The sequence below is a fragment of the Leguminivora glycinivorella genome, chromosome 7, assembly GCF_023078275.1.
Source record: "Leguminivora glycinivorella isolate SPB_JAAS2020 chromosome 7, LegGlyc_1.1, whole genome shotgun sequence".
NCBI classification, from domain to species: Eukaryota; Metazoa; Arthropoda; class Insecta; order Lepidoptera; family Tortricidae; genus Leguminivora; species Leguminivora glycinivorella.
Window position 1 is genome coordinate 2,419,329 of NC_062977.1, and position 27,356 is coordinate 2,446,684.

At 38.6% G+C, this 27,356-nt stretch overlaps 1 protein-coding gene across 2 annotated transcripts in view; it reads right to left on the reverse strand.

Annotated features, from left to right (window-relative positions):
- Positions 1-7,748: 7,748 nt before the first annotated feature.
- The window catches only part of LOC125227986 (adhesion G-protein coupled receptor G2-like), a 50,635-nt gene continuing 31,027 nt past the window's right edge, over positions 7,749-27,356 (reverse strand). The window contains exons 2-12 of one of the 2 annotated variants that reach the window (XM_048132421.1): positions 26,768-26,913; positions 23,340-24,110; positions 22,396-22,571; positions 20,643-20,843; positions 19,882-20,332; positions 15,695-15,876; positions 13,233-13,508; positions 12,532-12,630; positions 11,420-11,660; positions 10,812-11,017; positions 7,749-10,632 (exon numbers count right to left, since the gene is read on the reverse strand). In XM_048132421.1, the coding sequence (XP_047988378.1) occupies positions 9,451-10,632; positions 10,812-11,017; positions 11,420-11,660; positions 12,532-12,630; positions 13,233-13,508; positions 15,695-15,876; positions 19,882-20,332; positions 20,643-20,699 (2,694 nt within the window). In that variant the 5' untranslated portion in view covers positions 20,700-20,843; positions 22,396-22,571; positions 23,340-24,110; positions 26,768-26,913 and the 3' untranslated portion in view covers positions 7,749-9,450. The remainder of the gene's footprint in view (positions 10,633-10,811; positions 11,018-11,419; positions 11,661-12,531; positions 12,631-13,232; positions 13,509-15,694; positions 15,877-19,881; positions 20,333-20,642; positions 20,844-22,395; positions 22,572-23,339; positions 24,111-26,767; positions 26,914-27,356) is intronic. The other variant, XM_048132422.1, reaches the window with a different exon arrangement.

Here is a 27,356-nt window from a genome sequence, read left to right on the forward strand (position 1 = left end):
GTACATTTCGACAATCCAAATCCGCAACAATACACTTTAAATCATATTGCTTATTTCTACAAGTTAACAGCAATCTACACTTACCTACGACAGGTATATCGTGTTTTGTATATGAATACGCTCGTTTACGCACCGGTTTCAATTCATTTAACTTTAATCCTAATTTTAAGTACTGGGCTTTCGATATCACATTCAACATAGCCCCCGTATCTAGCTTAAACACTATGCGTTTGTTATTACACGTCATCAATTCTAGCCATTCCTTAGCCGGTTTAGACTCAGAGTTCTGGTTAACTACATCAACATAAAACATACCGTCCTCGTCGTCCGAATCGTCCTCCTCCAGATCACACACCTGGTCCCGCGTCACTTTGCGTTGACGACACACTTTAGCGAAATGCCCTCTTTTATCACACACATAACACATTGCACTGTATGCCGGGCAGTGCTCGCCCTGAGCACACCAGCCGCCACCGCACGTCGCACAGGGCCGGCGCGCCGCCGCCGCCTGGCGCCCGCCGCGCCGCGCCCCGCGCCGGCTGGCGGCGCGCCGCCGTCCGCCGGTACCCGCGCGCGCTCCGTCGCGCGTACTCGATCCCCACACGGCGTCGACTCGAACGTCCTTTGTATCTCCGTCGACGCAACGACTTTCCTCGCGCGACATCTCCGCCGCCTGACAAATTTGCACCGCCTTTGTTAACGTCAAATCGTCCGTACGAAATAATCTATCCCTAACGACATTATTATTGATACCGCACACGATTCTATCCCGAATGAAAGTGTCCGTTAACTTATCGAATTCGCAGGTCTGACTTAACACTCGCAGCGCTGTAACCCATTCGTCGATGGATTCACCCTCCTCTTGGTTTCGTACAAAAAACTTGTAGCGAGCCACTGTGATATTCGGCTTCGTTCCGAAGTGTTCATCGAACTTTTTCAAAACAGTATCGATGTCCTCACTCTGCTTTTCTGTCAAGGAAAATGCAGTGTATACTTCGTAGCCGGCCGATCCGATGAGGTTGACTAGCAGACTGGCCTGGACCTCGGCAGTCTCTTTGCTAACTCCGGAGGCTTTCAAAAACACCATGAATTGAAACTTGCTAAAATAAACCACAAACATACTAAATGCCAGCAAATTTAAATTAATCAGTGACCACCGCTGTCACCATGTAGTAAAACACGCAAGCTAGTTCAACACTGATTTTATTATCGGAATGTAGGTAGGTACAGTATTTTACAAATACCCTTAACTAATATACTACAGGTGTGTGTACAATTTATTTTTTATATCCTTACTAAAACTCATAAGTCGTGCAATGTGACGTATTGCCGTGACGCCTGTGACGTACTAATTATTGGTACTGTAAATATAAAATTGAGTCACCTTTACCTACACATTTTTGTGGTCAGAATAAGATACAAACATTTACGTTAATTGCATTAATTGTAATGAGTATTCTCAAAATACGTCACGCGTGGGTGCAACATACTTCAGTCAGAGAATTCAGTATGTGGCTGCCGAAATACAAAGAAACCAATAATTGTTTCACCACACCAACTGGTAAACGCTTACTTTGCTATTCGAAAAGAGATTTGCATTTTATCCACAAGAGTGCAAAGTAATTTCATACAAATTTTAACTTGACATCTTGAGCTGACTGGTAGAATTGGTGGTGGCTGGGTGAATGATGATTTTGAATCATAAATATTGAATAAATTGATAAATTTAATTTAGTTTGATGTTTTATAGTAAGTACTTAAGTATTTTGTTTGTGGTAAAAAAAAATGTGTTTCACTTGGCGGCAAAGTTTTTGTTTAACCTTCGTGTCTTGAAACCCTCGCAATGCTCAAGATTCCACTTTTTAAACCACTGGCTACGCTCGCGGTTAAATATTGGAATATTTCGCTTGCTCGGGTATCAATATTGGCATGTGCAGTTAAGCAACAACTTTTCCCCCCTGTAAAACAAATAACTATTAATTTTTAGAACAGATGGTGTTTTTGCCCGCACTAGTGTGCAAATTGTCTTTTCTTGTTATGCAAACAATTAATTGAATGTAAGTACATACAATTTAGCTAGGTCAGTTAAAGTATGAATTTTCTGAGATGGTTTTTTGGCTTTTGCCGTAATCTGTTAAACAAAAGGCTTTGTTTCTATTAGTCACAGTGGCTAGCTCCCGTTTCCACAGCACGTGCTAAAGTCTCAGTGTAGTTAAAAAGCAACTATCATGATAACAATAAGGTTCAAATCCATAAAAAGTCCTTTCGGAGATAACACGTTTTGTCATCTTCAAAAAAAGTTACCTGCATACTGTAAACTGTTTCATAAATTTGAACCTTATTGTTATCATGATAGTTGCTTTTTAACTACACTGAGACTTTAGCACGTGCTGTGGAAACGGGAGCTAGCCGCTGTGAATAATAGAAACAAAGGCTTTTGTTTAACAGATTACGGCAAAAACCCAAAAATTCATCTCAGAAAATTCATACTATAGCCAATATAAGATTACTTGACTCCTCTGGTAGGGTTTGAATTATGAATCATGAAATAAGTACGAGCAATAGCGTCAATACGATTGCCTACTTAGAACATCTTATTAACTGTCGGTTAAATAAAAAACATATGAAAAAAAAAGCTTTTTCAATTAGTAATGATTGTTTTTCTGATGCTCGTTTAGGAAAAACCGCGTGAAGCACAGAACTCGGAGCTCTTATTATGTACAATTTGATAAGATCACTCTCATAAATGAGGTAAATTTAAGTTCCAAATATCTTGTACTTAAGGCCCATTAAACAATATTTATCATTTAATCCTTTGAAATTGAGAAATTGAAAGTAAAACGAACTCAATTTTGTCTTGAAAATACATCGAAACAAGTGATCATTTCTCCGAAAATCTACATGTTATCGAAGTTATTTTAGTATATAAATAATCTGCACAATGTGCTTAAACTGTTGTTATCCATTTGTCGTTATAATATTTTATCATGATTTTTTGCCAATTTTTTGAAAACTAGCCTTCCTGTCGCTATTTTACCGGCGACGGACGCCTGCGATTTCAGTGCCGCGCCGGAGCTCGAGCAGGTAAGACGTATGTCGCTTTGGTCTCCGAGTTTTCATCGCAAACGTCGAGAATATTTATTGTTGTGTGGGTCGGACGCCTTGTTTCTACACGGGCTATCCTCGCATTGTGTGTGTGTAAACAGCGACCAACGAATTTGATCCTAGACCCGTAAATATTTGCTTTTGTAATACTTTGTTATGTTTGAATGTTAAAGTATTACAACGTTGTGATGATAAAAATGTGAAAATTACAATACGGTCAAGATGATAAGACACATCAAGATGGTACTCGGGATCTGATGATGGAGCCAGATGGTGGTCACCAGTACCAATGAACCATATAACTAAACCCAGAGATGGGGAAATCGTAATCGATTCCGGATTACACGATTACTTGATTTTACTTTGAAATCTGACACTACTGGGTGTCAGATTACTTGTAATGTAATCAAGTGAAACGGTAAATTACCATTACATGTAAAGGAATCACTAATCATCTATACAATCATTACTATTACCAATAATTCGGAATCATAGTCGATTCAAAATAACTGAAATTATTGACTTGATTACTTTCAGATTACGAATATGTAGTACCTCAGATGACTGTCACTTTGACACAAAAGTCATCATGGGTGTCGTAAAATAGGTTTTAGGGGTGCTGATTCCAAAATTAATGACCAATGTGGAATCTGACATTGCTGACTGTCACTTTGACACAAAAGTCGTCATGGGTGTCGTAAAATATGTTTTAGGGGGTGCTGATTCCAAAATTAATGACCAATGTTTAATCTGACATTGCTGACTGTCACTCTGACACAAAAGTCGTCATGGGTGTCGTAAAATAGGTTTTAGGGGGTGCTGATTCCAAAATTAATGACCAATGTTCAATCTGACATTGCTGACTGTCACTCTGACACAAAAGTCGTCATGGGTGTCGTAAAATAGGTTTAAGGGGGTGCTGATTCCAAAATTAATGACCAATGTTCAATCTGACATTTCTGACTGTCACTTTGACACAAAAGTCGTCATGGGTGTCGTAAAATAGGTTTTAGGGGTGCTGATTCCAAAATTAGTGACCAATGTGGAATCTGACATTGCTGACTGTCACTTTGACACAAAAGTCGTCATGGGTGTCGTAAAATAGGTTTTAGGGGGTGCTGATTCCAAAATTAATGACCAATGTTCAATCTGACATTGCTGACTGTCACTCTGACACAAAAGTCGTCATGGGTGTCGTAAAATAGGTTTTAGGGGGTGCTGATTACAAAATGAATGACCAATTTGGAATCTGACATTGCTGACTGTCACTTTGACACAAAAGTCGTCATGGGTATCGTAAAATAGGTTTTAGGGGGTGCTGATTCCAAAATTAATGACCAATGTGGAATCTGACATTGCTGACTGTCACTTTGACACAAAAGTCGTCATGGGTGTCGTAAAATAGGTTTTAGGAAGTGCTGATTCCAAAATTAATGACCAATGTTCAATCTGACATTGCTGACTGTCACTCTGACACAAAAGTCGTCATGGGTGTCGTAAAATAGGTTTTAGGGGGTGCTGATTCCAAAATTAATGACCAATTTGAAATCTGCTGACTGTCACTTTGACACAAAAGTCGTCATGGGTGTCGTAAAATAGGTTTTAGGGGTGCTGATTCCAAAATTAATGACCAATGTGGAATCTGACATTGCTGACTGTCACTTTGACACAAAAGTCGTCATGGGTGTCGTAAAATAGGTTTTAGGGGGTGCTGATTCCAAAATTAGTGACCAATTTGGAATCTGACATTGCTGACTGTCACTTTGACACAAAAGTCGTCATGGGTGTCGTCAAATAGGTATCCGGAGGTGTTTGAAAACTAATGACCAATTTGGAATCTGACACTGTTGACTGTCACTTTCACACAAGAGTGATCATGGGTGTCTTCAAATAGGTTTTCATGGGTACTGATCTCAATATTAATGATCAATTTGGAATCTGACATTGCTGACTGTCACTTTGACATAAAAGTCGTTATGGGTGTCGTCAAATAGATTTCCAGGGGTACTGTGCAATGTCAGGTTCCAAATCGGTCATTACTTTTTAAATCATTTCATTAATTTTGGAATCAGTACCCCTAAAAACTATTTGACTACACCCATGATTCTTTTTGTGTCAAAATGACAATTAGCACTGTGAGATTCCAAAATAGTCGTTAATTTTGGAATCAGCACCCCCGGAAACCTTTTTGACGACACCCATGACGACTTTTGTGTCAAAGTGACAGTCAGCAATGTCAAGATTCCAAATCGGTCATTAATTTTCAAATCAGCACCTCCGGAAACCTATTTGACGACACCCATGATGACTTTTGTGTCAAAGTGACAGTCAGCAATGTTAGATTCCACATTGTTCATTAATTTTGGAATCAGCACCCCCGCAAACCTATTTGACGACACCCATGACGACTTTTGTGTCAAAGTGGCAGTCAGCAATGTTAGATTTCACATTGGTCATTATTTTTGGAATCAGCACCCCCTAAAACCAATTTTACGACACCCATGACGACTTTTGTGTCAAAGTGACAGTCAGCAATGTCAGATTCCACATTGTTCATTAATTTTGGAATCAGCACCCCCGCAAACCTATTTGACGACACCCATGACGACTTTTGTGTCAAAGTGACAGTCAGCAATGTCAGATTCCACATTGGTCATTAATTTTGGAATCAGCACCCCCTAAAACCAATTTTACGACACCCATGACGACTTTTGTGTCAAAGTGACAGTCAGCAATGTCAGATTCCACATTGGTCATTAATTTTGGAATCAGCACCCCTAAAACCTATTTTACGACACCCATGATGACTTTTGTGTCAAAGTGACAGTCAGCAATGTCAGATTCCAAATCGGTCATTAATTTTTAAATCAGCACACCCGAAAACCTATACTCGTGGTATATGCACTTGAAATGTGAAAGTGAAAATGCTAGAATGACATGTAAACCACGAAGTTGTATAGTCATATTGTTCATTGGTATTGGTGACCACCATCTGGCTCCATCATCAGACCCTGAGCACCATCTTGAATTAATTAGAATTGTATTTGTCTTATTTTATCATCATATTAATATATACTTTACTCTAATACTTATCATATAACAAAAGCAAATATTTGGGATGGGATCTACTTTTATAATTATTACTTTAATTTTTTAAATAAATTTTAACATAATTGATATTATTTCGCGCTATATTCTCGTATTTTCGTACAAAATAATGTTTATTAGAAACCAAAAGTTTATATCGAGATAGTAGATTGTGGTTGTTATCAAAATTCCATAGAAAGGATCAAGATTGTTTTGTCCATTATTGTAGTGCGAGCGAGTGATAAGACGTGACGTGCTAGAAAGGGTCGGCATATTGGGCTCGCGCGGCGGGTAAAATACCTAATTTCGCCCGACGCCGAAATGTTATAACGCTCTTAAGTTAATGTTAGTTTTTTGGACACTTAGAGACCTTATACATCTCTGAGATTTTGAATGCCTACAAATTTTCCAGGCGTTTTTAAGATTTTAATTTTTGTCTTAACCGTTTAAGGGGCTACTAAAGGAGCGACTGACAGCTCATATGCCACGCTTGTCAATTTCCTCAGCCCCCGCAAGCACGCACACATAGAAGCGCCGAAATGCGATTCGCGGAGCAATAGAGCTCCATCTAGCTTCATGAATGTAAACTACAACTATCGGTAGTCAACCAAAGAAAAATATTTAGGCAAAATGACATACTGTAGCCAAATGGCTACAACTGAAATGGCATATCAGCCAATGTCAATTATAGACTGTGACGCATCGCATCACGCATAATTCAAAAATATCTAACACAAAAATATACTATAGGATAATATCCATACTTAATATTATAAATGGGAAAGTGTGTGTGTCTATGTCTGTTTGTTTGTCCGTCTTTCACGTCAAAACGGAGCGACGAATTGACGTGGTTTTTCAAGTGGAGATAGTTGAAGGTATGGAGAGTGGCATAGGCAACTCTTTGTCTCTTTCTAACCCCCCACTTCCCTACAATGGGGGGTGAAAGTTCGTATGGAGCATCGCTCAATTTTCGAATTTAATATCATAAGCTAGTATTATAATAATAAAACAATATCTAAATAAGTAAGTGGTACAACTTTATTTCAAATATAACATTAAATGCTTCGATTCTTACAACTAACCATAAACTATTTTAAATAAATATTTCTCTATATTCTATTAGTTTGTTCTGTCTGTACATTTTCTCATATATTAAAATCTAATTTTACAAAAATGTGTATTTACAAGAAACATTTCCCCTTACTATTGATGAAAATACTGCATAGGTAATTGCATATAGGTATAGTCAACCAATTGGAGTCCATTCTAGAACTATGGCACAGTGACGTTATAAATCAGATTGTAAGAAATCTCTTACTGCTTGTCATTTTGACATGGTTGTAGAGTGGCCTAGGGTTCCAATTGGTTGACTGTACCTAACAACTAACACGAAATCTTATAAATAGTTAAATATTTGGTAACTCTTTGCTGCTAATGAAGAAAATTATATAAAACAAGTGAAATGAAAATGAAAGTTAAAATCATTTTCAGACTAGATAAGACGTACGATATGATACGTTACTACATAGCTTACACCTACAGTTCTGCCCTCCATAGCTAACTTATACTTACGTATCTATAGCTGACAGTTCCATTTTCAAAATTATTTGGTTTTGAGACAGCGCCACTCGGCTTAGCAGGGCAGAGTTCATGTACACAAATTTAATAGATAGGGTTATGCAAAGTAGTATTGCATTTTTATGATAGTTATACTCACAGGTATATTTCAAATACGATGGTCCAATAGCACTCAAGCATAGATTATGAATAAGTTACTAACGTAGCAGATCCTTCTCTTGCCCGCAAAACGACAAAATATTATTATTATTATTTATTTAGGTTTGCCAACAGGTGTAATACAAAGATACTTATACATTAAAATTACTCTAAGATAAACTTGCTCGAGTATTCACCCAATTACAGGCAAACACGGCATGCATGCCTACGCTTAAATACCTACGCTTTATTTAACTAATACTAATTAGTTAGTAAGTTACTACGTAAAACTCAGAAGAAAAGTAGGTACGTGCCACGCGACTACACAGGGCGCGTGGCGCCTCTCAGTCACTTGTTACCTCGAGGCAACTGCTAACGGGTAGGTACTTAACGCGAGTGACGTAAGCCTCACTCAAGTGCTAAGTTGGTTGGTATTCAAGCTCAAGCTTGTCATTAGGCCTTAACAATAGGCTTAGTGAAAACAAAAGATACCTGGCGATGCTAGATATGCTTTATTTTCACTTTAGTTGTATGCAGTTTGCATTTGCACCGACACAGCGTGCCATTTTGAAGTGCTCCTAATTAAATAACAAAATGCAAACATCAAGCCCTTTGTTTGTTTCAAGTACTATCGGGCCTTCGTATTTGTAATAGGGTAGATATACACTTGGCATACACGAATAAACGCATCTCACATTTTACAATCATTTTTAAATTAGAAAAATCAACAACACGAACTCGCAACCTGGCACTCTAGCCAAAAGTGCTATCGTTCACACTCTGTAGTGTATTGTATGTAGTTGTCTCTCTCTACTGGCCTTGCGTATTGGTGCGACAGAGCCAGTTGCGTATATTTATATCGTTTGCTGCAGAGCATCAACGATTGCACTCTTGGTTATAGCCACCCGTCCAATCGCTTTAAGGATGACTTACGTTAGAACGGTACGAGACGGGATCATCGCATATTGGATGACGTAATATAAAAATTGACACATTGGGCCATCCCGTCTGGTTTTGTCCTGTTCTCTCCACAGATTTGTCTTTGAAAAAACCCAAATGTTAAACACATCTGCATTTGTATTCGATAATGTTTCCACCGTATTGCTAGTTTGAAATTGCTAACCTTGTGCTCACCCACAGGACATAGACCCCCGGTGTGTGTGGAGTATATAGTTCAAACTAAAAATACGCGTAGGCAGGAGGGTAAGGTCTTATTCAGTTATGCCTTTATTGAAAAACTGATTTCATGAACATGGCTTTGGTTAGCACAAAATTATCCATACATCTCTTTCAACTCATACTTTCAATCACTCTTTCTTAAAGCAAATAGGTTTATTAAAGTCAACGAAATAAGACTAATACTGAAGTCACTTATAATCTACAATTTACCTCGAATACATGTCGATCAAGTTTAATTTTCGTGACGATAAATCTTATAGTGAACTTTCAAATGAAAAAGTTACCAAAAGAAAATTTTAAAGAGGCGAGACTCGACCTGGCAAGGAGCTCTGAAGATCATCACTTTCTGATGTCTCATCTCTGTCAAGAAAACCTGGATTCATCAGGAGAAGAGAGAGACCTAGGCTTTGAGGCGTTAGCTTCAATAGTGGCAGGAGTAGATCGCCCTCCCCTCCACTCTGAAGCAGAGTGTTGGCTCTTATTATTGGTATAAGTCGACGATGTGACTGGTATCTTTTGAGTCTGCTTGATTTTCAGCTTGTTCAACCAAAGATCTCTAGTCTTTTTATTCCCAACTACAAAGAAAATAAAGAGAACGAAACCTTGGAAAGTCGCAGTCAACGTGAAAAGATACGCCGCGACAATGTTTGAAGCAAATAGACCGAAAATCCAGGGTAGACCAAATAGGAAGACCAAGAGACAGCTAACCGAAGCGCATCTTAAAGCTTCGTTAGAATCGCCGTGTCTCTGAATCCTTCTAGAAGCAAACACGGAACGAACTATCAGAACAAATAGCGTCCAGTTTGCGAGTAACATTATAGCAATAGGCGCGTAGACCGTCAACCAAAGTCCAAGTCCCGATGGGTAGCAGAAGCTTGAACTGGGAGACATTTCTTCAAACTGTCCTGAATAGGCATGTGGACTAACAGCAAGAAGAATTCCTACAATAGCGCATGGAGTCCCCCAAGAAAATGCGGAAGCTCTCAACAATTTATGAGACGCATCCCTAGTGAAAACTAAAACCAGTCTCCTATATGATAAAACAGCTGCCACCAGCATCCAGCAAAACGATGCTAAAACGGAGTAATGCAATAGGACACCAACTAACAAACATGTGACGTCGTAGTGGTCGAAATTAGCGAACACTACAACTAAGAAACAGATAATTAGAATGAAGATTGCAATGCAGAGTTGCAACCAAATCTTGTTACTGAAGTCTCTTCTCCATGACCTGAAGATAGCTGCCGTTATACCGACGCAAAGTAATCCTAAGATAGACAGAACACATCCTACGATGGAAATGAGTTCTAGTATCGCCTCGTTTCGCTCTGAGAATACAGTTTTGGGTACCAGGACCTCAGCGAAGTGGGTGAGGTGGTCGCAACGGCAGGTGTCCAGCTGGCCGGGCTGCGAGGAGGGGATGAAAGTGCAGCCGTCTTGTGACCAGTAGCCGGTGTTGTCGTCAAGGAAGTGCCAATAAGCGCAGCTGCGAGTTTGGTTCCGTTCTACATCGCCTGCTACTGGTCGGAGATGAATGTCTATTACCTAGAAAGATAATTAGAAATGGTTGAAGATACGCACCTAAAAGAACTCGGTCTTTCAGAATAACTTTTTATTTATGTTAAGTGTATCATGAGAATGATAACGTCAAGGAATTCACAAAGAAAAAAGTAAATAAGGAATGATAAAAAACTGGAAATCTAAAATAAAAAAAGGAAACTCACTTCTCCGTCAGCAAACTGGGTAAGGTCTTCAATCTTGATGCTAAGGACTCTGCTGTTGACAGAATAGAGCCCATGGCTGGACATGAAGGCGCGATCGTTTCGGAACACTACGAAGCTGATGCGGCGGGAGGAATTGGCGACGGATTCCGGAAGATGGACGACTGCCTCGCTCTCGTCGGAGTATAGGTGGGTGCTGTTTACCTCTTCTGTAATTTGGGAAGATAAAGTTGAGCTAGTTCAAATCATAGCAAACGTATCATGCTTAAAATAGCTCTGTTTTTGGCTCCATGAATTATGCTTATTGTATGCTTGTCTGTAAGTGGAGATGAATTAATCAAAGTATTTTTTGTGATATAAAAGAGTTATCTTCCTCTGAATCACTACTAGACGTACTATTTTTAGTTTATTTGACCTAAAAACAACTAGTCCTTGTTAAAGGTTTCTCACATGATTATTAAATATGTACTGTATTTTTCATGTACAGCCAGCCTATTTAAATATACTCGTACCATCGTTAACTTTTAGTAGCAAACGAAATAAAACTGGCTCTGTCGCACTCACCACGCCTGCATTTAGTTGCACGACATTGTTACTCCAAACGCACTTACCGGCAATAATCTCAAAGGCATCTGACGAAAACACTTCATTCCCAGAGCCCTGGGCCGCAATCCTCAGTCCTCTCACCGGGTTCTCTGGATCCGCGTCAGCCATCAGCATGGCTATGTTCTCGGCGATGGCGCGAGCTTGGTGAGATCCATTCAAGTTTACTCTGGCTGCCAGCTCATCGACCAGGTGGAGGAGCTGGCCGGGGATTTCTAATTCATCTTCTATGCTGAGGAGTGCATCGACCTGGAATGAGAACCAAAAATGTTTTAAAAATTATTTGTGAAAGAGGACAATCTCAAACCAGAGGATGCCGTATAGTTACCGGACAAAGTGGAAAAAGGCACTATAATCTGAAAATGCTGGGTTGAAGAAGAAGACTACTTATACTATATAGAAGAAACAAGGTGGAGTTTGAATCTGAATTATAAGACATAATTGATTGGGTGGAGGCGGGTCCCCTTGTTAGCAGCCCAATCAGTCCATGCTTGATGACATTATATACTTTCCAAATTGCAATTTAGACGGCGACCCGTAACATTTTGAATAACATTATACTAAGCCTGTCCTATTAATAAAGTTCCTTGCAATGGTTTACAAGAGTAAGAAACAGAATTATTAACGAAGATTACGCGACTTTTTTTACAGACTTTATAGTTATTTGTTATACAAGGGGGCAAAGTTGTATTTTAACGCCGAGTGTGGAATTGAAAAACAAGCAAGGGAAAGGATTCTATAGTTGAACCACGAGCGAAGCGAGTGGTTCGAGAATAGAATCCTGGACTTGCAAGTTTGAGAAGTAAAATACATTTGCACCCGAGTGTAACACAAAAGTGTTCCCCTCACTATAGCGAGGAAACTACAACGCAAAAAATGCGTTTATCACTGCTTCCAGTAGTTCCACATGTGGTAAATCATCTTTATTACTAGATTCACCTACTTTTATCAATTTTAAAGCAGTTAATTTGACTTTATTCAAGGTCAAATTACTTTACCCACTAGTGGATAAAATGCGTTTTTACCCGCTGGTATTGAAGGACAAAACACGTGTTTCCGAGCTAGTGAGGGGATTTTTTTTTATAAATGCTTCAGGATGATGAGGTATAATTGTAATTACCTGTTCAACAGCTTCATTGGCGTTTTCGACCATAATAGTTATGGTGTCATTATTGATCAGCTCTTCCAAATCGTGCAACACTTGCTGTAACTGCTCTTTCTGCAAATCGTAGATAAATCACTTTCGTATTAGATATACGGAATGCTGATTATAGTCGACATTAAAGTATGTAAGTTATTTTGTTTTTAAAACTATAAATTGGTGAATTTTACATTGTACCTTTACTATTCCAAATCTCTTAGTGAAAAGGCAATTATTTTCCTGAGAAACTCGAATCAAGATCACCAGAAGAATTAATTAAGACCCAATTTTGAAAGACGACTTTATGAGTGTAGGTTATTTAGTACCAACCATTTAGTAGGAATAAAATTAAGATTAATAAGCTATTCGGGGTGATATTGTTAATATTTCACATGCAAGTGTATTATGCGTGGATGAACATTCCATTATCATATAAAATATAACCTTTTGCAGAATTCTGAAAATCTGCACGAAAAAGCTCACCAATATTTTTGAGTAGGTTTATACATTTGAAAAGATTTCAAAATTGTAAAAGAACAACTCCCCATAAAGTTTATGTAAACAAAGTTATGGAAATGGAAGTCCTCCATTTCTTTTTTTATAATATTTTTCAAAATATTTAAAAACTTTTCCATAATTTTGGAATCTTTACACTTTGCACAGCACATTAGTAATCTTACCGGTGGTGGTCGCGGCCGCGCAGTATTAGGCTCAGTGGTAGGTGTCTCAGTGGTTGGTGGCGGTATAGGCGGCGTGGGGGGTGGTCGTGGGATAAACGTCGGAAGAATCGGGCTGGCCGTAGACACCAGTTCCGTAGTCGTGCGCTCTTCGTACGGTGAGTTGACTGTGGTGATTTGTGCAGGTTCCGTGGTGAATGTTGTGGGCTCTTCGGTACAGGGCGTGCTTTGAGTGACTTCGAGACTCTCATCCCGATTACGCTCTCGGTCGTCGCTAAACTATAATTATTTGGTTATTGTTAGTGGGCATGGTAATGGTATGATAAAGCTGGAGTGTTGTAGAAATTAATGTATCCTTTATTCTTAAAGGATAACCCGTGTCAGATCGGGGCGGGGCTTCTGGCGTTTTGTGTTCCATGGAAAACATCACTAATACCGGTCATCAGTCATACAAATAAAATGCTGGAAGCTCCGGCACTGATTCGGCCGGGTCTAACGTGAGTCAACCCATAGAGATGCTGGAAATACCTAGATGATTATTAAGTACTTCTTTCTAAAACACTCCAGAAATAAGGAGGGCATTAAGTATGTTAAATAGCGTTCATTTCTTGCATTGTAGATAATATTACATATTCGGCAGTGTGTTTATCATGCAAAGCAATATCGCTTAATTCGTTATCGTATATTATAGTTACCTAATACAAGTTGAATGAGTTATTTTATTATTCGTTCATGCATTTGTTTGGAGCAATTCATTGTGTAGTCATAAAGTAATACTTACATAATTAATCTAATTAAGCACAGCTGGCAAAGTCATAAACTACAACCAAGTTGAATGATGGTAAATCTGACGTCTTCTAAGTGATCGAACTAATACTTACAACCGTAGTAGTAATTTAAGACTCAGCAGTGAGCAGGCCAACTGTACGAATACAGTAAGTTGTGCGTACAGCCGCGCCTGTAAGATCATCGAGTACTCTCCGGCATACGTACGACAGCCAACGCTATCCAACTGGGCTTGAAAGATACTTACAGTCGTAGTTTTTTGGATGATCCTGATTTCGATTTTAGGGTCAGCCGTCGACAGTCAAATTAAATGGTCAGATTACCTACAATGGCGACGGTCTCTGATAAGAACGGCTTGAGTGATGACGTATGGGACGAAACCATAGTCCCCAGTATAGATAACTAGCTTTTACCCGCGGCTTCGCCCGCGTAATAAAAGTATTCATTAAGATTTTCATTTGGATCCGTAGGTTTCTCTGTAGGTATATTTATCTGCGATTATTTCGATTGCACATAATACTTTAGCTTGCAATGATTGTAGAAATATTACACATCGACCACAGCGTAGGTAATTCTATATACGCTGGGGAAACCTTTATTAAACATCCCATATAGCCCGTATTTCGACACTATGATCGGTGGGTAAAAAGTACTTTTTTCTATTATCCCTTACAATTTTTTACATTTTGCTTATACTTATCGCAAACGTAATCTTCAAGCAAGCAAACAACGATCGTCTTAGAGCACATTGATTGTAAGAGACCGCCGACCGATTATCCGTATCCCTCTAACGATACCCATATTATCCGTATCCGTATCCGTATCCCTATCTCTATCCCAATCGCTATCGCTATCGCTATCGCTATCGCTATCGCTATCGCTATCGCTATCGCTATCGCTATCGCTATCGCTATCGCTATCCTTATCGCTATTCCTATCGCTATCCCTATCGCTATCCCTATCGCTATCCCTATCGCTATCCCTATCCCTATCCCTATCCCTATCCCTTATCAAGATAACACTTTAAGTTCTCGCGCTTTGTACACATATTTAAAGTCACATACAGGTCGAACGCGATTAATTAACATTATTTTTACCTTTTTTCCCAACGTTTCGGCCAGGTTGCACTGGCCGTGGTCGCGGAAGACTGACGTCCCAGCAAAATGTCACCGGAGATGTAAACAACACAAAACTACCCGATATTAATTTTTATAAATGTTCGGGGTAGACAAATAAATATAATCTACCCGCTTTTGGTTAATGTTTATTTCCCACCATGTTTATTTTAAAGGTAAAAATAATGTTAATTAATCGCGTTCGACCTGTATGTGACTTTAAATATATGTTTAATGATTTCTTATCAAGTGCTAAAATAGAAAGTTTCATGGTTTTATCATTTAAAATTAAGAAATCCCATACAAACTTTCAACCTCTTTTTCAACCCCTTCATCCCTTTTTTTCGAAATAAAAAGTAGCCTATGTTCTGTCTCAGGGTCTAAAGATTGTCTGTTCCAAATTTCATCAAAATCGGTTGCGTGGTTTAAGCGGGAAAGCGTAACAGACAGACAGACAGACAGACAGACAGAGTTACTTTCGCATTTATAATATTATAGTATAGTATATAGTATGGATGACGAGCTGAACGTCAACGAGGTAAAAACGTCTAGAAAGATACTCACAACTGTAGTCGTTTTCGGCTCAGCTGTCGGCATTTCGTCCACAGTAATATTGATCGACCTGCTAGTGACAGGTTCTGAGGGAATAGAGCAGTTCTCGGCTTGGGTGATGACGAATGAGACGCCGGTGTTGAAGTCTCCTGTGCAAGTGTGGTTGCGGCAGCCATTGGTGATCACGGATTGGCCTGGAAAATTGCAGATTAGATAGTAAAAAAAAATGTAGATAGATAAGTAGAAAATTTGCACAATTTGCCGCATGATGCGAACTAAGACAATCTTCATAGATGATATCAAAACCAGTTGAACGTCGTAACATGTTCTTACGTCCAAATCAGCCCCTGTATGATAAACATGAGTCATCCACCCTAGAATGGGATAGGGGGAGGCGATTTCTCAAATTCCGACACAAAGTTTTTATTCATAAACATATTTAAATATAATAACAAAATACTTAAAACTATCTATGTCTGAACTAATCTATAACTAAATATTACTGGTTACTTCGGATTTTTAAAGTTTCGAAATTTATCCGCCCGTCCCGTTCCGTCCCGTCCCGTTCTAAAGTGAGTTACCTTATATAAAGGCATGCAAAGGGTTCAAGGCCTAGAAGTAAGCTATGATGAGACACAAGTCCATTTAAAAGTCAATATTTACATGAGATCACGTAACATTTACGTACGGTCAGCTACATAAATATCTATACACCTGTATTAAATTTTGAACCTTCTTCCCCAGTAATAAGTTTCGATACGTTTAGATATTATAGACGTGACAGTACTCACTGCGGACTAAAAAATTGCCTGCCTACAGGTGATTAAAACTGACAGCGAGAATGACAAATTAGTATAATAAAAAAGGTTGTAAAAAGATTATGAATGGTGGTTAGTCGTTAGGCCTAATATGGGAAACTGAATGTACAGTCATTAGCGGTATGCGCCGCGGAATAAGGAGGTACTTTATGGTAAGTTTTCTGAATATGGGTTAAAGGTACTAAAGTAAGTAAAGTAAAGTATAATTGTCTCTTTAACTGACAGTACCCTACCGTAGGTCGGTGTTTACCTTTGTGTACTTTGACACAAACTAAACTGACTTAGGTACTTAATTCTAAAGTGTATAATGGTGCTACCACACTGGGTTGTTATAAATCTTAAACCTATATCACCGCTCTAACGATTTCGCTGAAATTTACTATGAAAAATCGACCTAGCGTAGCCTTAGATCCCGGAAAACGCTAATTTTCGAGTTTACATGTGTTTTTCTTTCGCGTTAGTAAACGTAAAATATTATTATGGTCGTTAATTTCGCCACCCTCGCGTCGGCTCCGCGTAGCTCAGTCGTACGAGGTCGGTCTAATGTTCGCAGACAGATCGCAGGTGTCAGGGTTTCGAATCCCGGTCAGAAATTAAGTTTTTTTTTTGTATTTATAAGAGTTTTTTTTTATCTAAAGACGTTCGCTCGGTCGCCCAGATATTGTTACATAAAACGGCGTGACAACCAATAGGTAATGTTGAAACAAAATGTTAATTACGTTTGCTACGGGAATGGACAGAAGTCCGTTATTGTGTTAGCGCTCTTAAAAATCATAAGCGCCCTCCACACGCGCGAGTGTGAAGGGCGCTATACATTTACATTTTATAACTTAAAACATGCAATAAATCTATTAGAAAATGTACCTATATTTTGAGGATCTCGCGGCAACGTTCAACGCTTAAACGCGTACGACGCTTTCGATGAATTTTGATATAGATGGTGTTTTTTGAGAGCGAAATATCAATACATTTATATATTATATCTAGCAAGGTCCCCGTTTTTAGGGTTCCGTAGTCAACTAGGAACCCTTATAGTTTCGCCATGTCTGTCTGTCTGTCCGTCCGTCCGTCCGTCCGCGGATAATCTCAGTAACCGTTAGCACTAGAAAGCTGAAATTTGGTACCAATATGTATATCAATCACGCCAACAAAGTGCAAAAATAAAAAATGGAAAAATTTTTTTTATTAGGGTACCCCCCCTTCATGTAAAGTGGGGGCTGATGTTTTTTTTCATTCCAACCCCAACGTGTGATATATTGTTGGATAGGTATTTAAAAATGAATAAGGATTTACTAAGATCATTTTTTGATATTATTAATATTTTCGGAAATAATTGCCCCTAAAGGACAATAAATGTGCGTCCCCCCTCCTCGCCTCCTCCCCTCTAACTTTTGAACCATATGTTTAAAAAATATGAAAAAAATCACAAAAGTAGAACTTTATAAAGACTTTCTAGGAAAATTGTTTTGAACTTGATAGGTTCAGTAGTTTTTGAGAAAAATACGGAAAACTACGGAACCCTACACTGAGCGTGGCCCGACACGCTCTTGGCCGGTTTTTATATGATATGTTAGGAAAACTCGGATCCGTATATTTCTCATTTAATAAGTTCAACATAAACAAATTATAATCAAGTCTAATCTCTCCACACTTAAGCCGTAATAAATAGCAATCAAGATCTCGAGCGAGTAATTGACGACTAAACAAAACAGAATGAGAACGATTACGTGCGCTTAAGGTGACATTATTATGTATGTTACGCTTTGTCTGCTACTTTATTGCCGCATTTGCAATATGCTTTATGTATTGGATGAGCAAATGGCAAGAATGGGCAAATGTGTAGTTTGATGTTAGGCTGTATTAGTATATCTAATGTTAATTTTGTATCTACGCAAATTAATAGTAAGTAGATAATGGTGCGAATGGCATGGGAGCGGTCAAAGTGGTCACAAATATCTGACCACGCCTCTATCGTCAAAACGATAAGGCGTGCTCAAATATTTTTGCGTGCCCCGGGCGCTCAGATATATGTAATGGCGACTTTACAAATAATAAGGTAATTACAAAGCATTTAGAACTAGAAATGTATATTGACACCATAAACGACTAGTGCTGTGGCAGTCTGTCATTTCGATTCAAATGACATTTCAGTAAGTTGATAGAAATCGTATATTTGTTTAAGCGCCTTCTTGTACATAGGGCCTAATCGATTCAACCAATTCGAAATTAATCGTTAGATTTGGCAAACGATACGTCTTAGCTACATCGCAACATACTTCAGATCCGGGACAATAAATAGCATAGACACTCCGCAGTCCGCACTAGTTTTACAAAAAGGACCGCCATTTAATCCAGTAGAGAAACTACGAGTATGATCGGTAACTTTACTTTCATATTAATAAACGCTTTTAAGATAATAGAACTCATAATAAACTACGTATAAGCTATCATCTCCTTAATAGTGATAGATACGAGTAGGTAGTATAATTTTGCTCCGCGTCTGACCCTTGCCGCTCTGAACTTGGTACTCGGAACTCAATGAGATAATTTGGCGCAATAAGTATTAATATGGATGAGTTTCATGATTAGGTATAACACGAGTATTATCACAGATTTGGATAATTTCCCGCAGAATATTAGATAAATGGATGCTCTGGGAGCTTTAGACCTTCGACATGACTAAAAAAACGTATCCTTAGTTATTTTAGTCATTATTACAGTCACTATAGTTAATCAACATAAACGCTATTGGCACTGAAGCCCTTTAAGGCAATTTCAGAATTTTACAAAATTTCAAAAAAAGGATCAAAACAAAAATTTGGTTAATCATAGAATTACTGAATTTCATGAAAATCGGTTGAGAATTACGACCTGTAGAGGAGTACATCCGGACATACAAAAAGGAAATAGAGTTAAAACGTAGACCTACGCTGACACTGCGGTCAATTAATGCCAATCGGGATATATTCCTCTGCATGATGGGGTAAATGCCTTCTTACAATTTAACATTATATTGCGTTACAAATTGTTAGTCACAGTTAGTCATGTCAAGATTGTCAAGATAATAATATGAAGATAGTATAAAAGAATCCAGTGCAATTTAGCCCTATCTAAACACGATCTAATCTATAGGCGATAAGAAACATGAAATGGAGTGCCCGATAAAATTGATCGATATTATTTGAAGATATTACTTGAAATATTATCGAACAGAGATTGAATTCTTTTATTTAGCTGATGAGAAAGTTTAACCAAATTTTTCTGTGCTATATTTCTCTATTCACCTTCCAATTCGTAGGCCCTATTTGTCCAAACTGTAATATTGTTAACTTGAACTCGTAATAATCTTTGTTTAATTTATATTTTGTAAAAATCTCTTACCTAACGGCACTCGTGTAATCCCCGGCAACGCGTTTCCCGAACAGAAGAACGCCGGTCTCATATAGATCACCTCCAACCCCTCCCAAAACCCAGGAGGCACAACCCTCATCGTCGGATTCAACTGTACATGAAGCAACACAGTTCTCCCATCCAAAAACAACCTTTTAATCTTCACCATATAAATAACATCTGTCTCTTTAAACGACCCTTCTCCAGAATCATCCCCAGTAGACCTTTTGTAGTTCTGGAGAACCCCTTCCGCCGCATGAGCGTTAGCAGCAGTGATCTCTCCAAATCTTTCAAAGTATTTAGTTCTGTAGTAGATGTACTCTTTGACTTTTCTCTCCCACACTCTGTATTGTTTGTCAATGTTTTCGAATCTGTATCTTCCTCTCAGTGTTATTTTTATAGCGTAAAGGTTTTCAACGTGTTTCTCGCGGACGAAGAGGACCTGTATACAAAATATACTATAAACTATAGGTAACAACGAAATAAGGCTCAGATTTTCGAGATTATAGATACAAGAAATAAAACAAAAAAAAACTTTAGGTATGAATTATCTTCATATACATTATGTAGATCCAACAAACAGTATGTTGATTTGTTGAATCTATATATATGAAGGTACATTTTAAGTACGAGAATTATAAAATTATCGAAAAGCGAATGAATGGTCGGAAAAATTTACCTTTAGAAATTCCTGAACATCTAAATAATATAGTGCACGAACAGCAATTTATCAACTATCCAATTTTGATTACCTTATTAGACTGTGACACCCTGAAGTTCCTCGAATCCCTATGTATGCACCAGTACATGCCGTCAGATATGGTCTTGAGCGTGTACTTGTTGTCATCGATTGCGATCTTGCTGATGGCCGTCGGAGAATACAAGATGGCGTCGGTGTAACAGTGGATGTTGGACTCGTCCACTGAGTCGTTTACGAAAGGATAACTTGGTCGCTGAAAAAAAAAACAATCTCTTAACTCCTAGCCACCTAGTGACCAAATAAGGCGGCCTTTTCCGTTGGAGATTGAATCTTTGTTTCGATGATTATAATTGATTTTGTCTTGATTAAAAGTGATGTCCGGGCGGCTAGAGGTTAAGTCGTCGTCGTCCGCTTTCCAAAGATTTACATAATTAAATTGTGATACTACGCTAGGATCCGTCAGCGTCCATATACTTCGTCGGGCAAAGTCGGACGTACGAGATCCAAATCAGGTGCCCTCAAGGGTCCTAAGCTTGCGGTATTTATAATACGACTCGAGAGTTTCGACTAAGTATGTTTTAAAATTTTAAATCACGCGATCAATTTTATTAAAAATAAACTTAATGCAATTTTACAGTTGTTTACTTTATACAAGAATACTTAAACAGCAAACCAGGCATTAAAGAGCGGTAATGATGAATGGCATATTTACTTTAATAAGGCTTTGTCTTATGATTGAAACTTAATAAAATGCTCATAAATATATTGTGCTATTTCTTGTATTTAAGTAGGTATGTATTTAAGATCTCTAAACGTATTCCGACTGGACTTTTAAGATGAAATTAATAAAGAAGATTAACACAAATCTTATTCGTCTTATTGCATTTTTTCGAAAAACAATTTTACTTCTCTATAAAAAAAATTATGCCATTCAATATAACCAACAACACTATCGGCATAACAACTATACATACTAGCTGCAATAGAATAAAATATAATATATAAATATATACATATGTCCAGGCAAATTTTCATGGGAAACGTAATAAATTAGATAACACATGATCGATCTGCAAGCAATCTGTACCATACACGATATTGTGATTACCGTATCACTGAAGTGCTGTAACTATCACTATTGTAGCGTTTCTGGCTTATGAAACAGTATGGTAATTTTTGTTATCAATGTCTATAATGTCCTTCATGGTTCGTTCACACCAGAAAGTTATAAAAGACAAAAGACCTCACTAAGAAGAAGCAAATAGTAGCCTCAGTCCTCTTGGGATCGCGACTCGCGAGATCTGCCACCACTCCTCCCGAATGTATCACCAATCAGCCAATCACTTTATTTTCATAAGACAACACATAACAGCTTGGCAAATGACCACAAACTTTGAATTTTGAAAAACCCCGACATAGTGGAACGATTTCCATTAAACATGGCTAAGAATACTTCCGACTCATTTTTACCAGCCTGTACAAAGTATAACGTAAGAGATAATTATCTTCAAACTAACTAGCTAATAGAAGGGCTAACCACATACTATCACTGATAAATCACAAACTTTCTTGGAAGATTTTTTCAGGCATTGAGATACACCCTGGACTCCTTGCAACTGATGACAGTGACAGCATCAAGTTCTAACCTGTCAATGTTCACTGTTGTCATGTGTTGTGTTGTAGCCGACACAACGCACCAATCTGTCATCCTGAATAACCTTTCCGAATATTGATAAATATCAGTTTGTGGTGAAATCCGCAACTTTGATGCTGACCGTACGTCTTCGTAATCAGAATGGACTTACCCTTCAACAGTAAGGTTTAAGCTGACGTTCCTCAGATGTATGGACCTCTCGCAGATGACATCCATGAAGATGTAAGTGTTGTTGACTAGATGCCAGGCATCGCCGCGTAACGCCACCAGCGAATTGTTGCTTATGTATTCATCCTCCTCTAGACTCATGCTTTCTGATTCAGGTACCTAAAAACATTAAAGTTTTTCAGATAGCATACATTGAAGACAGTAAATTAATAGTTAGCAAAATGTTAAAGAAGTCCTGCCTGGATTTCTAAATATCTCATGTACAATCAGCTGCATAGATTACTAACTCCCCTCTCCTCTGCTTAAAAAAATACGATTTCTGCAGCTAGCTACTGATCTAGCTCTTTAACCTAACTCAAGTCACAAGTATCATCCTATTATTCTCCGAGTAATGTAGCAGTTTCTTTGGAATTTGTAAACATCGACTCACCAGTGTTTGGGGTGCGAGGAGCGGGCGGGGAATGTGTTAAGCGCGCTGTGATTGGCCGTTTCAAGGACGGCGGGCAGTCGCGCCAGATGAAAAGGGACAGAAGTATGACTGTCCCTCTACTGACGCGTAAGTGGCCAATGTAAGTTGACCTATCCGGCTCTGAATAAATTATAAATATGACTTATTTGTGGAATGTAATGCCGTCTGTTTTTAAATTTGAGCTTCTTGTTACCTTTCCACACCATTTCACACTACAGGTGGACATCTTTAAGGCATCAAAATACCCTTTTCCAATTTTTTAGTGCGAAAAACACGCGCTGCTTTCGGGTCTGTTACTTGGTCGATACTGATCGGGCACGGCGAGCGCCCGCGCTTATATCAGTGCAAATACTAGGAAGGCTGGCGACCGCGAGTCGTCTTGTAATGGATGTCTATAGGGGTTGGTCTGTGACATCGACGTAGTTAAGTAAGCCGTAAGATATTTAATGAACACTTACTTTAACATTGCCATCTTCATTGATAACCCATCTCAACTCATCCTCTGCCGTCGCCTCCACGCCCAGAGGATCGGTCCAGTCTGTCTTGTTTATATGCAGCAAAGGGTTATTGGCATACCGCCAACCTCGATGCAGGAGCGACCCTCCACGCTTCGAACACAATATCTGTGCTTGGCTCCAACTTGCTCTAACCTTCCCACCTTTCACTGTAACCGGAGTCAGGCAGGTAGCCTTTGGACTCCAAAACCTATAATAATCAGTCAATTCTTCGCATTTCGACAAGGTATCCTCATAAGGTTCTACCATGCAGTATCTATAATGCTTCTCTGTGCATCTTACAGCTGTCAAATTGTTGACGGGGTGTATGACTACACATAACTCTTCATCTATACCTAAGGAAGGATTATACTTTACGTCATAAGTACTGGTTAGGACTTTTCCAATAGACGGAGAGAAAGACCAATCTATGAAAGGGCCTCCCGGGTATAGGGACTTGTGGCCGGACCATAGTTCTGCGTTAGGTTTCGTGATGTTGAGACTATGATATAGCTCTGACGTGTAAAGATTTCCCGCGCAGTCTTCGAAGATGTCTTTAAAAGCTTCGGAGCCTTTCAATCGGTAACATATTGGCTTTTCATAATTTGTGTAAGCCAGATCGAAGCCTATTGGGCAGATGGGTGTATGCGTATCTTTCTTCGCTTCTCCTAAGGTTACGCTTAAACATATTAACAGATATATAGCTAACACGGTGTCCCGATGCGGCAGAGGCATCTGAAACAATAAAAATGGCGAATGTTTGATGTCCCCGCGTTATCTAATCGTGTTAACGAGCACAGATATCAGAAATCAAGCACTTAACGTATTCCAGTAATTTGTTTAGATTATGGGAAAACCGAATGTTTGTTAGTGCGCAGTAAATCTAAGTCTGAGTTTTCGCTATGCTATGTCGAAAAATTGCAACCTTAATTTTCCGACAGTTCTCTATTTTTAGTAATTGTTAAAATAAAGATTTTCTTTAAGATACAGCGGGACAAATCTAGACTAGGGAAATTGTAACTGATCCATTTTTTTCAATATTACACTAAGAATGTTGAGTTCTACATGTATCCACTGACCACGCCTACCATATAATTCTCTATTTAATAATGCAAACATTGTAAAACATGGAAAAATGGACCAGTTACATTTGTCCCCCAGTCGAGATTTGCCCCGCTGTACCTTATAAAGTTATTAGTCAGTTCTATAAATATTTGACCTAAACTTAACCGTGACCACAGATCATATAATACTCCGTGACCAAATTCACTTGAATCAACAAACACTGTATTTATATTGCTAATAACAAAAAAGAAACAATACGTGTTATTATCATCATTTTACTATTCAGTAACGTGATATTTCAAAGAATTTACATTTCGCGCGATTCACATACACGATACTTATCTGAGACTCACTAGCGCTAAAATCAAATATTCATTGAATTTAATTACTTCTCGCTCTTACATACTTGGTCATGCATGAGTGAGAAAGGGAGATATTCTGTATACATAATTTTCTACTGTGGTACTTCTTTACTAAAGGCCCGATACCGACGAGTGAACAAATTAGAGCCTTCTCATTGTCAAAATAGCTGCAAAAAACTTTGACCTTATTCGGAATGCGTGATTGGACCTAATGGTCTAATTATTTACAGATTTCTTTGGTGTGACGTCAAGTGTCATTATAATCCTCCTTGCGTTATCCCGGCATTTGCCACGGCTCACGAGAGCCTGGGGTCCGCTTTGACAAACTATTCCCAAGATTTGGCGAAGGCGCTAGTTTTACGAAAGCGACTGCCATCTGACCTTCCAACCCGAAGGGTAACTAGGCCTTATTGGAATTAGTCCGGTTTCCTCACGATGTTTTCCTTCACCGAAAAGTGACTGGCAAACATCAAATGATATTTCGCACATAAGTTCCGAAAAACTCATTGGTACGAGCCGGGGTTCGAACCCACAACCTCCGGATCGAAAGTCGCACGCTCTTACCGCTAGGCCACCAGCGCTGTGACGTCAAGTGTATTGGGGATAATGGGGATTAAATGTATGTAAGTAAACTAGCAAAAACCATTTACTAAAATCCGTTAATGTTCAGGTCATACAGTTGATAGTTAGTAGTAGGTTGATGTCTCCTTTGGGAGAGTAAATTTTTATTTTCAATTTAATGGTTGGTACCATACTAAAATTTGCTCAGTGCGACCTAAGCCCAAAATCTAGCGTCTCGCGAGCGTAGCTGTAACTGTGTGTCAACTGTATGGGAAAGGACGCCACGTCGGCGAGAAGTAGTCAGGCTTTGCCATACAGTTGGCCCGACGGTACTCTCACGAGACGCTAGATGTGGGGGAGTCCTAAGTATTAACGGGTTTCGGTAAATGGTTTTCGTTAATTTTACCCTCCTAAGGACCAAGGTCCTACCTATACTTCTTCAGTACGATGAAATTTAAATAATATTCAATTAGAACAGAGTCGCATTTGTTTTGTTTCGTTAAATTTTCACACAAAACCAAAATCAATTCTATTCCCCATGCGCGGATCCAGGGGGGGGGTCATGGGGGTCATGACCCCCCCTGGAGCCTAAGTTGGCCATACAAATAGACCACGTGACCCCCCCGACCCCCTGGGGCCCCGGGCCTTTACCACGTGACCCCCCCCTGGGCACGAAGCTGGATCCGCGCTTGCTATTCCCTGGACTAAAGGAATGGACGTGATGAATGTCTGAGGTTCAGCGAGATGATGGATGTTCGTCCTTCTTCTGTGCCATATTAGTGTTTATTGTATGTTAACTTTTTCCCGTTATGTATACAGCGCGTAAACCTAATAAGGGCGATAAATGAAACCAGGCATATAAATCAATATTGTTATCATTAATTAAGAGGTGTTTTTGAGTTACTTTTAATTTTCACCCCATAATGATTTTTTGAAAAATTTCCCAGCAGCAATGTACTGTAAACGTGGTTGCGATGACAATCAATGACAACTGTCAACGAGCGGTTAACGCGAGTATGTTTGCATTACGTTGCGGGCCGAATTATTTTGTATGGATAAAAAAATATTTCAATTTTAAGTAAAAGTTATCTAATTCCATTTTTTATGTCCTATACTTACCACCGTTAAGTGGTTCGCCCGTATTAGGTTTACACCCTGTATATAGGGATCATATATGTATTTTCACAGTGCTTTGGTTTATCTGTCATGCTGTGTTAATTATTATGAATAAAAATAAAATAAAAAAAATAAAGGTTCATATTTCAGTGGCGAATTCTGAATTTTTCATTTGTATGGCTGGGCCTTAGGAGGATAAACCAAGTTTCTACACTGTAAACCAAATTAGTCAAAGCCGAAAACTAAAAAAACAGTTGATTAAATTCATCAATTAGCATTAAAATCTACCTTTTTCACGTTCACGTTACTAAGCAATGCACGGAACGCCAGTTCAGCGCTGTGACTACCATGTCTGTTTGCGACTCTGCGCCTTGGGCATAAAGGCTGTTATTGCGTGCCGAGTCGAGTTCAGCTGGGTGTGAACAGCCTTGGACCTGTAAAAAAGAGGAAAAGGAAAATTAATTAAGTGTTTTATATTTAATTGGGAATCAATTTAAAACACTTTTTCTTGATAAATATTCAGTACGTAATACGTACATGCATGTATTCTTCCGTAGCATGATTCAAATTCAAATCTGTGATAAAAAAACACCTTAAAATGGACTTTCAAATATTTAAAAGTATAAGTTAAAAAAAAGATCACAACGAAGTTATTAATACTTTGAACGAAAAACTTAATATCCCTCATAGTTATACTCATGAGACGATATACCTATATTACCTATATTAAATCTGTTTATTCATCTTCATATAGTCATAAGTCCTAGACATAATGCATGTAAGTACATGACTGCAGTAAACCAAACCATATGTTTAATTTAACTTATAAGGTGATCTCAAAACAGAATCAGAATGGTTGGTGAGCCAAAGCGTTTCA